At 39.3% G+C, this 13051-nt stretch overlaps 1 protein-coding gene across 7 annotated transcripts in view; it reads right to left on the minus strand.

The window, feature by feature from the left end:
• The window catches only part of grin1a (glutamate receptor, ionotropic, N-methyl D-aspartate 1a), a 64890-nt gene that overhangs the window by 6294 nt on the left and 45545 nt on the right, over positions 1-13051 (minus strand). For 2 of the 7 annotated variants that reach the window (XM_038268297.1, XM_038268302.1), the window contains 2 exons: positions 7731-7757; positions 2877-2987 (listed from right to left, as the gene is read on the minus strand). The exons of 2 other annotated variants lie outside the window; for them this stretch is intronic. In XM_038268297.1, the coding sequence (XP_038124225.1) occupies positions 2877-2987; positions 7731-7757 (138 nt within the window). The remainder of the gene's footprint in view (positions 1-2876; positions 2988-7730; positions 7758-13051) is intronic. 3 more of the 7 variants (XM_038268303.1, XM_038268298.1, XM_038268300.1) reach the window with 2 other exon arrangements.

The following is a 13051-nucleotide window of genomic DNA, read 5'->3' on the forward strand; positions in this document are numbered from 1 at the left end:
AAACATTGCAATATTTATGCCCCTTTTGCTAAATATGTGAAATGCACTAATAAATTGTGGGTAATATACTATAATTGTCCATTTGGATGTGTGTTAGCCAAAGTGTGGATAGAGAATGCAATGGAGAAAATGAGAAAATATACCTCTGGAGATTTTTTGAACGTGCTCTGCACTTGAACCCAATAATGTTTACAGAGGGAAACAAGTGTGGAAGTGTGAGTAATTGGGCAATGCTATTTACTTAATAGAGGTTATGCTTTGTTTTTAAGAACTGTAAAGTGTGACTTTACGACAGGGTTGCCAACTCTGTAAAAATTAAATGAGGGACACTTATTGGCAGGGCATTGTCATCCACCCTACTGACAGTGTGCATTAATTTTTTATTCAATGTATGTATGCATTTTGGTTCTTAATTTGGGGCTTTTTTTAAAAAGACTGTGGGAAACCCTGCTTAATGAACAAAAGGATACAGTAGCATGTTGACCATAATATAAGCATGCTAATGCTATTGTTCATACAATGATTTTACTTTGAATTTATACAGGGCACTAAACAGGGTTCACATGGCACAGAAATTGCAGTGTACAGAAGCTATGCACAGCATCCATTATCAAGTGTAATGTTATGCGCTACCTAAGTCAATCACAATGCTAGTGTGGTAAGGCTAATTTTAGCATGCTAATGCATAATATATTAAAATGTATTATTTTTTTATTTATCAAAAATAACACTAATAATTTTAAATGGAACAATTCACTCCATGAAGATTTTTTATCTTACTATACTAGTGGTAATGTTAGCATTTGTGGATTCAGGATTAAACAAAGAGGAACTGTGCATTTAATTAAATCTGTTTTAATGCACTCCGTCTAAAGCACTACCTCTTCAAAGATTATTTCTTTAATTAGTAGCAGGTTTTACCAACAGATGAGAATTCCAGGTCAATGAATCGACCACTGACAGGTTCCCTTGGTGTTGTCTTTACCTATAAACAAAAGCTAAGGGAAAAGGATAATCCTTCTCACTTTAAATCTTATGCCAAATGATCAACAGAGCTATTACATGATATTTTCAGTCTCAGAGACGAGTAGCATATTGTCAGACTTTTATAATCTGCTATTATTGATTAGTGATAGACTTGAAAGAATGTAAAACATCAAATAAATACAGAATGGAAATTTGGACATCAAGTTTTGTGCATAGGGGCAAAGCTGATAGAAATTCAGGTCTATGTAATTTATACTTTTCTTCAGGTCATAAAGTCATAAAAAAAAAAATAAAGTAGTGTCACACAGTCCCATTTGAATTGTTTTTTTGTTTTTTGTTTTTTACAATGTTTTTTCCTTTATGTCTACAAGAGACCCTTTGTCTACATATAGTAATGCCCGAATGGAAGTTGCCAACAGAATTCCCCCCATGTATTATGGTATCTGGGTAAAAGGTAGATACTGTAAAGTGCACAAAAAGTCTGTTTCGTGGCACATCAAATTTACTGTAAACAGGTGGCATTTGTTAAGCATTTGTTAGGAAGTGTAGTATAGAAGTCCATTAGTCAATAGAGCATAATGTTAGCATGTTAACCCTGATGTTACCTTGTTTTTAAATTTTTAGTTCAGCCCCAGCAGCTTGTTATGTACCACTGAGGGTTGATTTAGTGCAATGAAGATAACCTTTTTTTAAATTAAATATTCAACCCTCCGAAAAACACAGTAAATTAAGTCATCCGGCATGTTAAGCATTGAATTTTCAGAATATGATGAAAAGCCATTGCACCTTTGTGCAAAACAGTTTACTAAATATACCTAATACTTTATCCTTAAAGTCAACTTAATGTAGTGATTGAGTGACATTCACATTTCAAACACTGCTGTAGATGTAGAAAAATGAAAATACAACGTTTGATGCTAACCCTGTAACAAAATTAGTCTCATGGTTCGTTGCATGATTGCAAAAAAGAATTTAAACACAAAAGAGGACCGTCGTCTTCACCTGAAAACAACCTGAAAGAGTCATGCACAGTTCACACCACAAGGAAATTAAACAAGATTTGTGGGAAAGAAATCATGAGAAATCAAAAGATTATTGATAAAAATCCATTACTCAGATCCTGAAAATAGACCTGTTGTTAAATCAGACAATACGTTGGTTTTCTCCACGGGAGGACTGGCCATCACAACTGCCTTTATCATGAATTTTGGGGGGAAAAAACAAACAAACAAAAGCAATATAAAACTAAATTAGGGAACAGTAGTGCATGCTTGACAAAACAGAAGCTAAAACCAAACCGAGGTAAGTGCAAGTTGGTTGCAAAAGCACTATGGATACACAAAGGATCAAGCAGTCAAAATGACAACACAATCATATGACCAGACAGGCTCATTTACAGCTTACACAAACTGCAACGTCACCACTGAACAAGAGGAATACTACTGCCATATTCCACATAGAACCGGAGTTCGGACAGAAGAGCAGCTCAAGACAAAACAGGGCTTGCTGGCTTTTGTGGCCCCCCTCCTCTTGAAGACCCCACTGTTGGCAAATCCTCTAGAAACTCTGGATTATTGGGAGGCTTCTCTTCCGAGATTCAGAACCCAGCTCTTATTCTGTTGCCCTGACTTTGGATCCCTCACTAGCTGAAACTAAAGGAGCTGTAAACCCTACATGGTGATGGCTGATCGATGGGAAAAGGGACAGACACTTGGCAGAGGCTGCGCGGTCGTGTGGAAATGAGTGGGCTGAACATGGGACTTAGTCGGATATGGGGGATGTATGCAGAGAAGACAGAGAAGGAGAGAAGGTGAAATTAGAGACAGGAGAGGAAGAGTGAAAATAGGAGGAGTAAACAAGTGGAGGTCGTTGATCCTTCATCTCCTTACCGTGTCTTTGGAGGACCTACGTCTCTTGATGCTGGAAGCCAGGGTGGTACTGATGGACCTAAAAGAGGGTTTCTTTTTGGGGTCGGGCTCTGCTCTACCACTTTTCCTATCCTAAAATAAATATATGTAGAAACATTATTCATGCTCTACGGCTGGGGTGATGACTGCGTCTCTCAGTCTCACCCAGTCGCTCTGTACCCACCAGCATAACCAGCACCCGACACCCCACTTAGATTACCTTATGGTCTAATTAATCAAAAGGATCTTGCAAAAAAAAAAAAGACTAGAGCATTTAAAAAAAAAAGTAAAATAAAAAGTGAAAGGAGGGAGAAAGAAAGGGATAAAGTTTGTTAGATGTGTGTGGGAAAAGTCCATTAAGTCTGATATGAGGGCACTTTTCTAGGTGTTATGAAACGATATCTCTGACTGCACAGGATGATGGTGTGGTCCTTCAAAAATGTGATCACACATTCACGCAGCACCTTCAAAATGCACTGGAATGAGTGATGACTAGAAAAGATGTAAATGATTACTCAAACCGTCTAAATGAATGGCTGTAGCCTGAAAGGACACTTAACACCCGGGTGATCGTAGATTTTAAATGGATAAATGAAAAACGCTACATATGATTTAAAAAGGTACAGTGGATATAAAAAGAACACCCTTGTTGAGAGGCCTGGTTTTTGCAATGTAAATAAATTAAACCAACATGAACCATGCCGGAATGTTCTGTAATATGTATAATCTCAATAATGTGCTGGATAAACGTGGTTGCATTCTAAGGTAGGTCTACAGCCTTTAAGCATGCTGTTGGAGTTAATATGATTTCTGTTGTTTTTATCATTTTATTCATTTATATGTTCTATATTGCTCTCAATCATTTGTTTTTCTATATGTTACTCTCATCATTGGAAATACTGTAGTGTATGAAGGCCATAAGACGGTCAAATGTTTTGCAAGAATGCTTTCCTGTTTTTCATTTGAGAAGCAGGGAAGTGAAAATTCATAACCCTGACACCTTATGTAAAGTGTATACTGAAACCAGGCAAGTTCCCTATCTTAAAAGTTCTGTATTAAGATAGGGAACTGTATTAAAACTCCAAATTTGTCAGCTTTTTGAGGAAACTGAGGATACATTTTGGGCCCCTTTATCTTTGCAAAACTTTTTAATTCAGTCACATTAGAGAGTTTTAAAACAGGTAAGTCATATTTAAGGTTATCACTAAATCTGAAGGAACAAGCACATTAAAAAGGGTCAAACTCTTTTCTTATATGTCCACAGAATATTTTCCAAATCTGAAAAGACGCTTTAAGGCAAGCTGTGAAAATATTAGCTTTCTCCTGCTCTAGTTTTCATTTTAAAAACCTTTCTTTCAAGTCTCTCTTTGTTATTGTTGAATCATGAGCCTTTATTGAGCCTGGCAGTGTTTAGGATTTTACTCTGAGTTTTATGATTTCTTGGATAAACCGTTTAAACAGAAGGGATACTTTAACCAGGGCCGATTATGCCTCTCAATGTGGATTATTAGAGTCACAAAGTCTCAGAAATTGCTTTGTGACCTTTTTCAGTGTGTTAGATGCTAATAATTCCGATTAATCTCTGCTATTGTAGATTATGGGTGATCTGAACCTGCACTGTGGCATATAGGTCAAATAACTTTTGACACCACAGTAGCTTTTTGTAGCCTGACAGGCCACACTGATATGACATATACATGGCGTATCAGTCTAGTATACCGCTAATATAACTGGTTTTCAAAGGCGGGACTAACAGGGGGATCTTCATCAGGTTAGAACCAATTAGATAACTACAGGTGTAACTCAAAACGTCCATGTGACCCGCTCTCTTTTTTTGGTTTTGTAGTCCATGAAACCTGTCAAGCAGAAAATAGCAAATACACGCTATTTGAAAAGAAATGAGACTAAGGCTGTCCGTTGTTGAAGTTTTAAAGTTAGATCAATCTCATAACTGCAGAAAGAGCATCATTAAATCATTGCTCTTTTGCGGTCGGCATCTTGCTGTTATGCTAGCAGAAAGGCCCTGAAAGTGACGCATCGTAAAGTACTGCCTCCTGCACTGTGATTGGTCCGGCCAGAGTAGTCAGGATTCAACGGCATTTACCAGACTGAATTACTCTCCGTGTATTTCAGTCTGGCTGGCAAGACTAGGTTTGTTGGGTTGTTGCATCCTTTCTGGCTCGATAAGGTCCAGACTAACAACCCATTTAGCCGCTCACACTTAGCCTGGTTCTGCTGGAGGTTTCTTTCTGTTTAAAAAGAGCTTTCTTCTCCACTGTCGCTACAAGCAACTTGGTGTGAGGGGCTGCAGAGAGTCAATCAGTTGATGCAATCACCTGGCTGTCCTTAGATAGAAAACTTTGGACCAATCTGACTGTATGATCCCCAAAAATAATACCGTATTTTCACGACTATAAGGCGCATTTAAACGTCTTTTTTTTCCCTCAAAATGTGCGGTGCGCCCTATGGTGCGGTGCGCCTTATGTGTGTTGTAACTGCGACTTTTGAGACCACCTCATTGAGGAGATGATGAAAGAGTGGCTGAATGTAAGGAGACCAGGTGTTTTTTTTTCCACTCATCACCATCGCTGTTAATATGTAACTCCATGCGTGCCCATCTCACAGCTGATGTGAAAAACATGGGGAAACAAATTAACGCTGTGCTCGCTGTTCAACCGCTCCACATCGGTGTGAACCGGACCCAGCAGGTGCAGCAGAAGCAGCGAGTTTACATGCAAAGTCAATGGTTGACGCGCGCATAGGCGCAGCAAAAGGTCCCGCAGCGCGTTTTGAGCTGCAGGAGCGTTTAAGCATCTGACGCACCGCCAACGCGCTGCTGCTGCTCGAGATGGAAAAATTGAAGTTTTGCTGCTGGACGCGCCGCATCAACCAATCAGAGAAGCTGATCTGGGAGCTGACAGCGAGACAGACACAGCGCTCTGATGACATATGATATTAACGCAAATGAAAAAGGCTGGATGGATGAGGAGATGATGAAAGGCAGGTGTATGTGAGGAGACCAGGTGCTTTTTTCCACGCATCACCATCGCTGCGTGCCCATCTCACAGCCGATGTGAAAAAAAGGTGAATCAAATGAACGCTGTGCTCGCCGTTATTCCGGGGGTCTGACAAAGGAACTTCAACCGCTCGACATCGGTGTGAAGCGGCCGTTCAAAGAAAGGCTGCGAGCGGCTTGGGAGCGATGGATGACAGACGGAGACCACAGTTTCAGGATAAGTGGAAGGCAGCGCCGGGCAAGTTACGCCACCTTTAGCGGATGGATTGTAGATGCTTGGACTAACGTGTCTGCTGGCTCTATTGTTCAAGCTTTCGCAAAAGCCGGCATCATTTCTGAGGAGCCGCGCTGCACGGAAAGTGACTCTGACAGCGAAGAATGGGAAACTGTCATGTCTGATTTAGCGCAGCTGTTTAATTAAGAAACAGAGGATGGTGACTTTGATGGGTTTGATTAATACTTTGTAATAAATACATGAATAAAGCACAAACATACTCAGTTTTGCTCCCGCTCTATTTTTCTACCTGAAAACTTAATTCAACAGCAGCCTCTGGCCGGGTCTCCTCCTCTTCACCGCGGTGGCTGGCAGGTGTTTTTTCATCTAAATAATCTAAATCTTGCAGCTATATTTGCTGTGATCAGGGGGAATAAAGTAGTTTTAATATGTTTTTAAGTGAGAAAGGCCACCTGAAAACTTAATTGCAGTCAGTTCATCCAGATTATCTATTTCTGTCGGAGGCGCTCAGACCCCCACATACCAGCGGTGCACCGACAGCAGAAATCCCTTCAACAGCAGCCTCACCGCGGCGGCTGGCAGGTGTTTTTCATCTAAATAATTTACAGTGCAGGCACCAGGATACCGGCAATAAAAGCGAACATATTCCGTCGGCAGGTTTCAGGATTTTAAGTTAATTTAGGAGTAATCACAGCGCTGTGTCATCTGCGATGTGTCTGTCTCATGGCCAGCTCGCAGGTTTGATTAATACTTTGTAATAAATACATGAATAAAGCACAGCCATACTCAGTTTTGGGCCCGCTGTATTTTTAAAATACGCAGTAGAGCTATTTAAAGGTAGTAGAGGACGTGTACATGTATATAAAAAATGCGCCCTATAGTCCGGTGCGCCTTATGTGTGTGTTAAATACAGAAATTGGACACATAACTGAGACTGCGCCTTTTAGTACGGTGCGCCTTATGGTCGTGAAAATACGGTAGTAACATTGGCCAAAAAGCTCAAACTTAAACATATTATCCCAGTTGGTCCTTGAAACTGGTTTGGGTGGGTTTAAATTTGGGTGCGCAATTCATCTTAACATAGTGCTGTCTTTATGCAGACATTTTAAAAACTACTGTTTTTGTCTTTGTGTGTACTATGTTTAGTGCCTTAATATTTTTTTCCCTTCTGACTGATGCGTTTCTCACTGACATTTCACAAATGCTTTGGAAGTCATCTGAGGACCACAGCTTTTGCTTTGTTGGAAGAACCTTTTGATTCACTTAACATGGGGTCATTTCTTTACATCACAAAAACCTGTATCACCTGTAAAGGGTGTGTGTAGACTTGACATATTTAGTGAATCTATATACAAAACTAAGATTGAAAGCTCCAGTAAATTATTCAGATGTTCTTTAAAATAAAAGTTTAAGCGTTATAGGAAAAAAAAGCAAACTTATACCATATTCTTACAAGATGAGAAAGCCAGTTTGGCGCCCTCCCTCCCTCACACCATCAAAGTGCCCCACAGCTACTCTCACAGTGACTGCATGGTTTGTGTGCAGAGAGGAACATAAAAAAAAAAACTCATTAATGAATTCTTACATCCTGAGTCTCTACAGAGGAAGAGGGCTGCATAGGAGGGAGAAAAGAAAAATAAATAAATTTCCATCCACCTGATTATTACTTTATACAAGATCCTTAAGCAAAAGCCAAGGGAACATCAACATCCAAAGCCAGGCAATTATATAAAAAGTGAGAAGCTACAAGTTTTGGATGCATATCAAATAGAGAAAACAATAGCGACAAAAGTCAGTAACTGAAGCCCATTTAAAGTCATTATACCATAAAGTGGTATAATGGAAATTCACCCCACACACCAGGGAAAATGATGGAGTATGACTGAGGTGGAATGGTTAAATAATGGACCAGCAAACTGATTCTTACTCTATAAAGTTGAAAATAGAAATAAAAAACTTAGCAGTTTTATATAACGGTATGAGATAATCCTCATAAAAAAAAGCACTTTAAGATGGATGTTGAGGAAACCAAAAAAGAAAAAAAAAGAAGAAGATGTGGTGGATAGCTGAGAAGCAGCAACGGGGGAGGCCCTTGGGGTTGGGCAGGGCAGTGTGGTGTGAATTTCAACATGCCATAATGTTTAATGGATGGGGAGGGGGCATCTTAAGGGAGGAAAGCATAGAATAATTAAACGTTAAACAAATAGCAGGACAGATCGATCCTGGCCAGCACTGGGCCCGCAGACCATCCTCAGTCATCAGGTCACATGACTCGGCTCTTCCTTTTTGTACCATCATCCCCTCTGCCAACCAGGAGGACTTTTCTCCAGACCTCCTGACAACACATCAGGTTAGCAGGTATAGATGAGAGCAGGGTGATCGGTGCTCACTTTACTTGACTAATGGAAGGTAAAAACAGAACATAATATATTTTCCTGTTGAAAGATGAGACTTTGTGTTGGTAAATTATAATGCAAAGAGCTGCATTTGCTTCAGAATAAAGCAAACAAACATAAATAAATAAATTCCCAAGTGATGAAAAATCCCTTCTTGTAACATTTACTTTCAGGTATTTGTATTTTAAGCACGTCTGAGACGGCAGGAGAGCCGCCTGGCTGCTCTGAGCCTTGATGAGGTGCTGCGTGTGCACAGTCTCGGCCATGCTGGGCATGCTGAGCCTTCAGATGAAGCAGGTAATGGGACTTATACACAATATCCAGCCTGTTTAAAGCTGGAGAGTCCAGTATTATCCCATCACTGTGATCAGCACACAGTGGAGTTTCTGAGTCTTGGTTATTTCAAGGTAAAACCAGTTTTAGTTTTCTTCAGAGAGTGCACCTCTGAGTAAGATCTACTTAAAAAGGTGAAGTTAAAAGCCAGATGGGAAACATCTCAGCATAAAAAGCGATGTGATGTAAATCTTTAGAATGCGAGATAGTATCAATTATCTTAAGTGTTGTTTATTTTGCTGAAATTCTGAACAAGTATGGGAGCCCATGTTGAAAATTTTCTTCAATAGGAAATTTTATTGCACAATTCTTAATTTATATAACCAGAATTGTTAAAGAAGAAATCTCAAAAGAGATATAGTTACCAGAATTATAGATAGGCAAGTCAGAGTTTGGGGCATTTATGAAGCTAACCTTTGGTGTTAATTTTAAAGGAGTGTTAACCAAGTTTAAAAAGTAAAGATATTTAAAAGGTAATTTGGCCCTTATCATCAGACAAGACAAAAGTTTTATTTTCTTACTCTTATATAGTCTGTGATGGTAAAATTGCACATGTGAGCAAAAACTGAACCTCTCTCCTTTAACTGTGAGTTGGCTCTTAGCTTAGGTAGCTGCAAGTAGAACTCAGTGGCGCCTCCAGTAATGTTTCATAGTGGTGGCCATATGGGGCCACTAAAAATCTTGAGGTGGCACACTGAAACTAAAAGCCATAATTCCAGGGTTATAATCTACTATTGTGGTAATCCTGCCTGTAGAAATCATAAAGACAAAAAAATGAAATAAAATGCAACATCTACTCATATCTTTGTTTACTTTTTAATTTTTTTAATGTTACGTTCAGATCTGTGCAAAATTGGATGAAATGCTAAACTGATGCTACTACAATTCACACTAGTAAATTGGTGGTCAGAGGGGTGGCCAGGGCATTGCACAGGGTGGCCATGGTCGCCCCTTGGTGATAGCACTTGTAGAACCCTCCACCTAAATAGTATTTACGGTAGCTTGAATTTTAGGTAATTGTCAGCTTGGTTAGAATTGCTATTCACTTCATCCAGATTAAATGAAAATTTCAACTTCAATTTGTTAATCTGTGTCTGATTAGCTGTTAGCTTACTCTTTGTTTATAAGGTTGCTTTGGTTTTTAGCCAGAAAGGTTTGACCACCCCTCTTAGCTTAAAGTCGTAGGAAATCGGCTGTTCCAACGGTTGCATTTCTGAATTCTCCCGAGTGGTGCCCGACTTTACAGTGAATGTGATTGGTCGTTTATCAAGGGGGCGGGATTGTTGTGGTGGAAGGTTCAAAAGCAAGTTTGGTTGTGACTGGTTTGTTTGAAGCATCTTGCTAACCAGTTAGCAACTTAGTGCTAGTAGGTTTCCAATGGGAAATTCCATTGGGACCAAGTAGCACTAAATTGGTGACTTAGAAACGACACTGTCAAGGAACGCTATGGACAGCGGAAACATGCAAGAGGAGGAGAGTTTTGAGTCAGAGGTCGTGAATGAGTCTCCTCCGTCATACTGTTTTTTATTTAGAGGAAAGCGGGGACGAAGATGTTGTGGAAGAGGACGCCAGGGCAGCAGAAGCTTGGTTTGGTGTAGAAGGCTTCCAGCCGTACATGTTTGAGCCCTTGCCTCGCAACGCTGCCAGTTCTGTTAGCTCTACGCCTGCTGAAGACACAGACGTCCATCCCTGTGAACACTGGGACAGAACTCAATGAGAAAGGAAATGATTCTTATTTCTTATTTCAACCGTTGCGTATATTAGCTGTGACATATGAATCAAGATGCAATGACCGAAAAAAAATTTGATTAACAGATGACCGGTGACATATGATTAGCCGAATTTAGGTGTACAAGCTGTCATATAACTAACTGGCCTGTATAAGATAATGATAATAAGAGTTTTTTTTTAAATAGAAATTTTCTAACTTTTGGGACAATATGGTCTCATAAAGAGTACATTTATATACATGTTTAAGCCAGAATGATTTGAAATTTAAATATGACTTCCCTACGACTTTAAGGGGCAGGTACCTTTCTAATACCTGAGGTAGCTGTTGTTTAAACTTATCCAAATCAATCTTCAAAATCACAATCATTTTAAGTTCACTTTAATCTTCGATTAAGCCGCTTTTATCCAGACTATTCAGTGAAAAAGCTGTCCACTACTTATTTTTCCAACCTTAGACATTTATGAATTCCATGAAAGATACTGACTGATAACTAGTACTTTCTAAAAACTAAGCTTTAAATGATTTACCTTTATTTTCTGTCATTATTTTTGTGAGAGGAATTATGATTAAAATTTTGCAGAACGATGAAAAGTTACAAAAAAAAGGAAAGAGTTGTGAACTACAAATGCAAACCATAGCAGTGTTTTAGATTCTTGCCCCCTCCTTTCAACGAATCCATTCCAATTAATTATCTCCTTAGGAAAATTTAGAGTTTTGTATCATGAAATACATCAGATTTTTGCGTAGTAAATTGAAAGATATTTATGCATCACAAAGATCTACATCACTATTTAAATAGAAAAACATATTAGTCTTTGCATCATGCATTAGCAGAGCACTTTCACGCTCCAGCAAAAAGCATCTTTACACAGCATCTTGCTCAGATTTAGTCAGATGTGCACAGTCTCTGATTTCACATATTTTTCTGTAGGCATGTGGGTGCACAGTCCTCCATTACGCTGAGTCTACAGTAATACACCAACCTGAGGCAATATAAGCATACCGTTACATATAAAAAACATACAAGCACTCAAAATGACTGCAACAATGAGACTGCAGGTTTTTATGCTTGCTATACTAAGGAAGGAGGAGGGCACACAAACTGTGATCTTCTGCTCTCCATCATCATGATTTGTGTCCTACATAAGCAAGTTGTCACTTTCAATTCATAAAAATTAGATCATGGTGAGTAATCAGTGCACACAGATAGATTTCAAAATAACATTCAAGCTGAAATAATTACATTAGTTGAACTCTACAGGCCCCCTCAGTGTTTCATCTTTGAAATGCAGTAGCAGCTATTCATTTATTTCAGCCTCTAGTTCCACAGTGACGGTCTATAAGGAATAAGCCATCTCGGGCCACTGTCTCAGAAAATGTGATCCTCACCAACAGGAGTCTAAATATCAATCTTAGGCAGGCAGTTTAATGTGTCGTTCTCCTTTCTCAGTGATGCCGCCCTGCATGCATTCAATCTGCTTCGTGTGTCTGAAACTTGTACATCCATATGAGGACGAACACAACAGTTACATTTATCAGTGTGATGTAGACGCCATTAAAAGACAGTGGTTTGCAGACAGGCACTTCTATTCATACTGTACCTTCCTCCAGCCCCTGCTGTCTCATTTCAGCAGGGACAAACACAGACAAAGAGTAGACACACTGCCAGGGCCTCATCACAAATTTCAGCGGCCTTTAATGACAGAAAACCTCTACCTCCAAGCAATGGGTAAAATACAGGCGCCTCACAGTTGCACTGATTGCACCAGAGTTCAGGAGCGAATCATGTGCTTGATTGGCTGAGTAAAGGAGATTTCTGCTTATGCTAAATGTAGCTGAAATTAGACCACTCAAAAAACCCAGAACATTGAAACAGCTACAGTACTGTGCAAAACTGTGAAGTCATGCTTTAGTTATTTTTTTAGAACCCTAAACACAAAACGTAATAAACAGTCTTATTATGCTCAAATTATCAAGAGTTCTGGAGGCTTTGTCTTAACAAAATTTGAGAACCATTGATCAAGAACCGTAGCTGGAGCTTGAAAGTCCTTTCCGGGATGCTTTAAACTGAATGATCTTGGCTAAAACTCAAAAAACTTTTGAAATGATCTATATCCAAAAGGGAGTCATTTTTTACTTTGGATTTTCTCTGAGATTTAAGGGTCCTAAAACCAAAATGTGTGATTATCTGCATGCCATTTGCACACACTTTCAAAGGCAATCAACCTGAATTGATTTTGTGGTGACACCGTCATGAGCATACTAACAAACTCAAGACGAAACCACAGGACTAAGAAATGCCAGATCAATCAGATCAGTTTTCTTTATGGTATTCCGTATTTGTTTAAAGTGACATCATAAGTTTGTGTCTGTCCATGCTAAGCTGGTAGAAGGACCTGGCTAATAATGTCAGTTCCTTTATATACTGTTAATAGGTTGGTATCT

Source organism: Cyprinodon tularosa, unplaced genomic scaffold, assembly GCF_016077235.1.
Source record: "Cyprinodon tularosa strain WSP-4 unplaced genomic scaffold, ASM1607723v1 ctg7, whole genome shotgun sequence".
NCBI classification, from domain to species: Eukaryota; Metazoa; Chordata; class Actinopteri; order Cyprinodontiformes; family Cyprinodontidae; genus Cyprinodon; species Cyprinodon tularosa.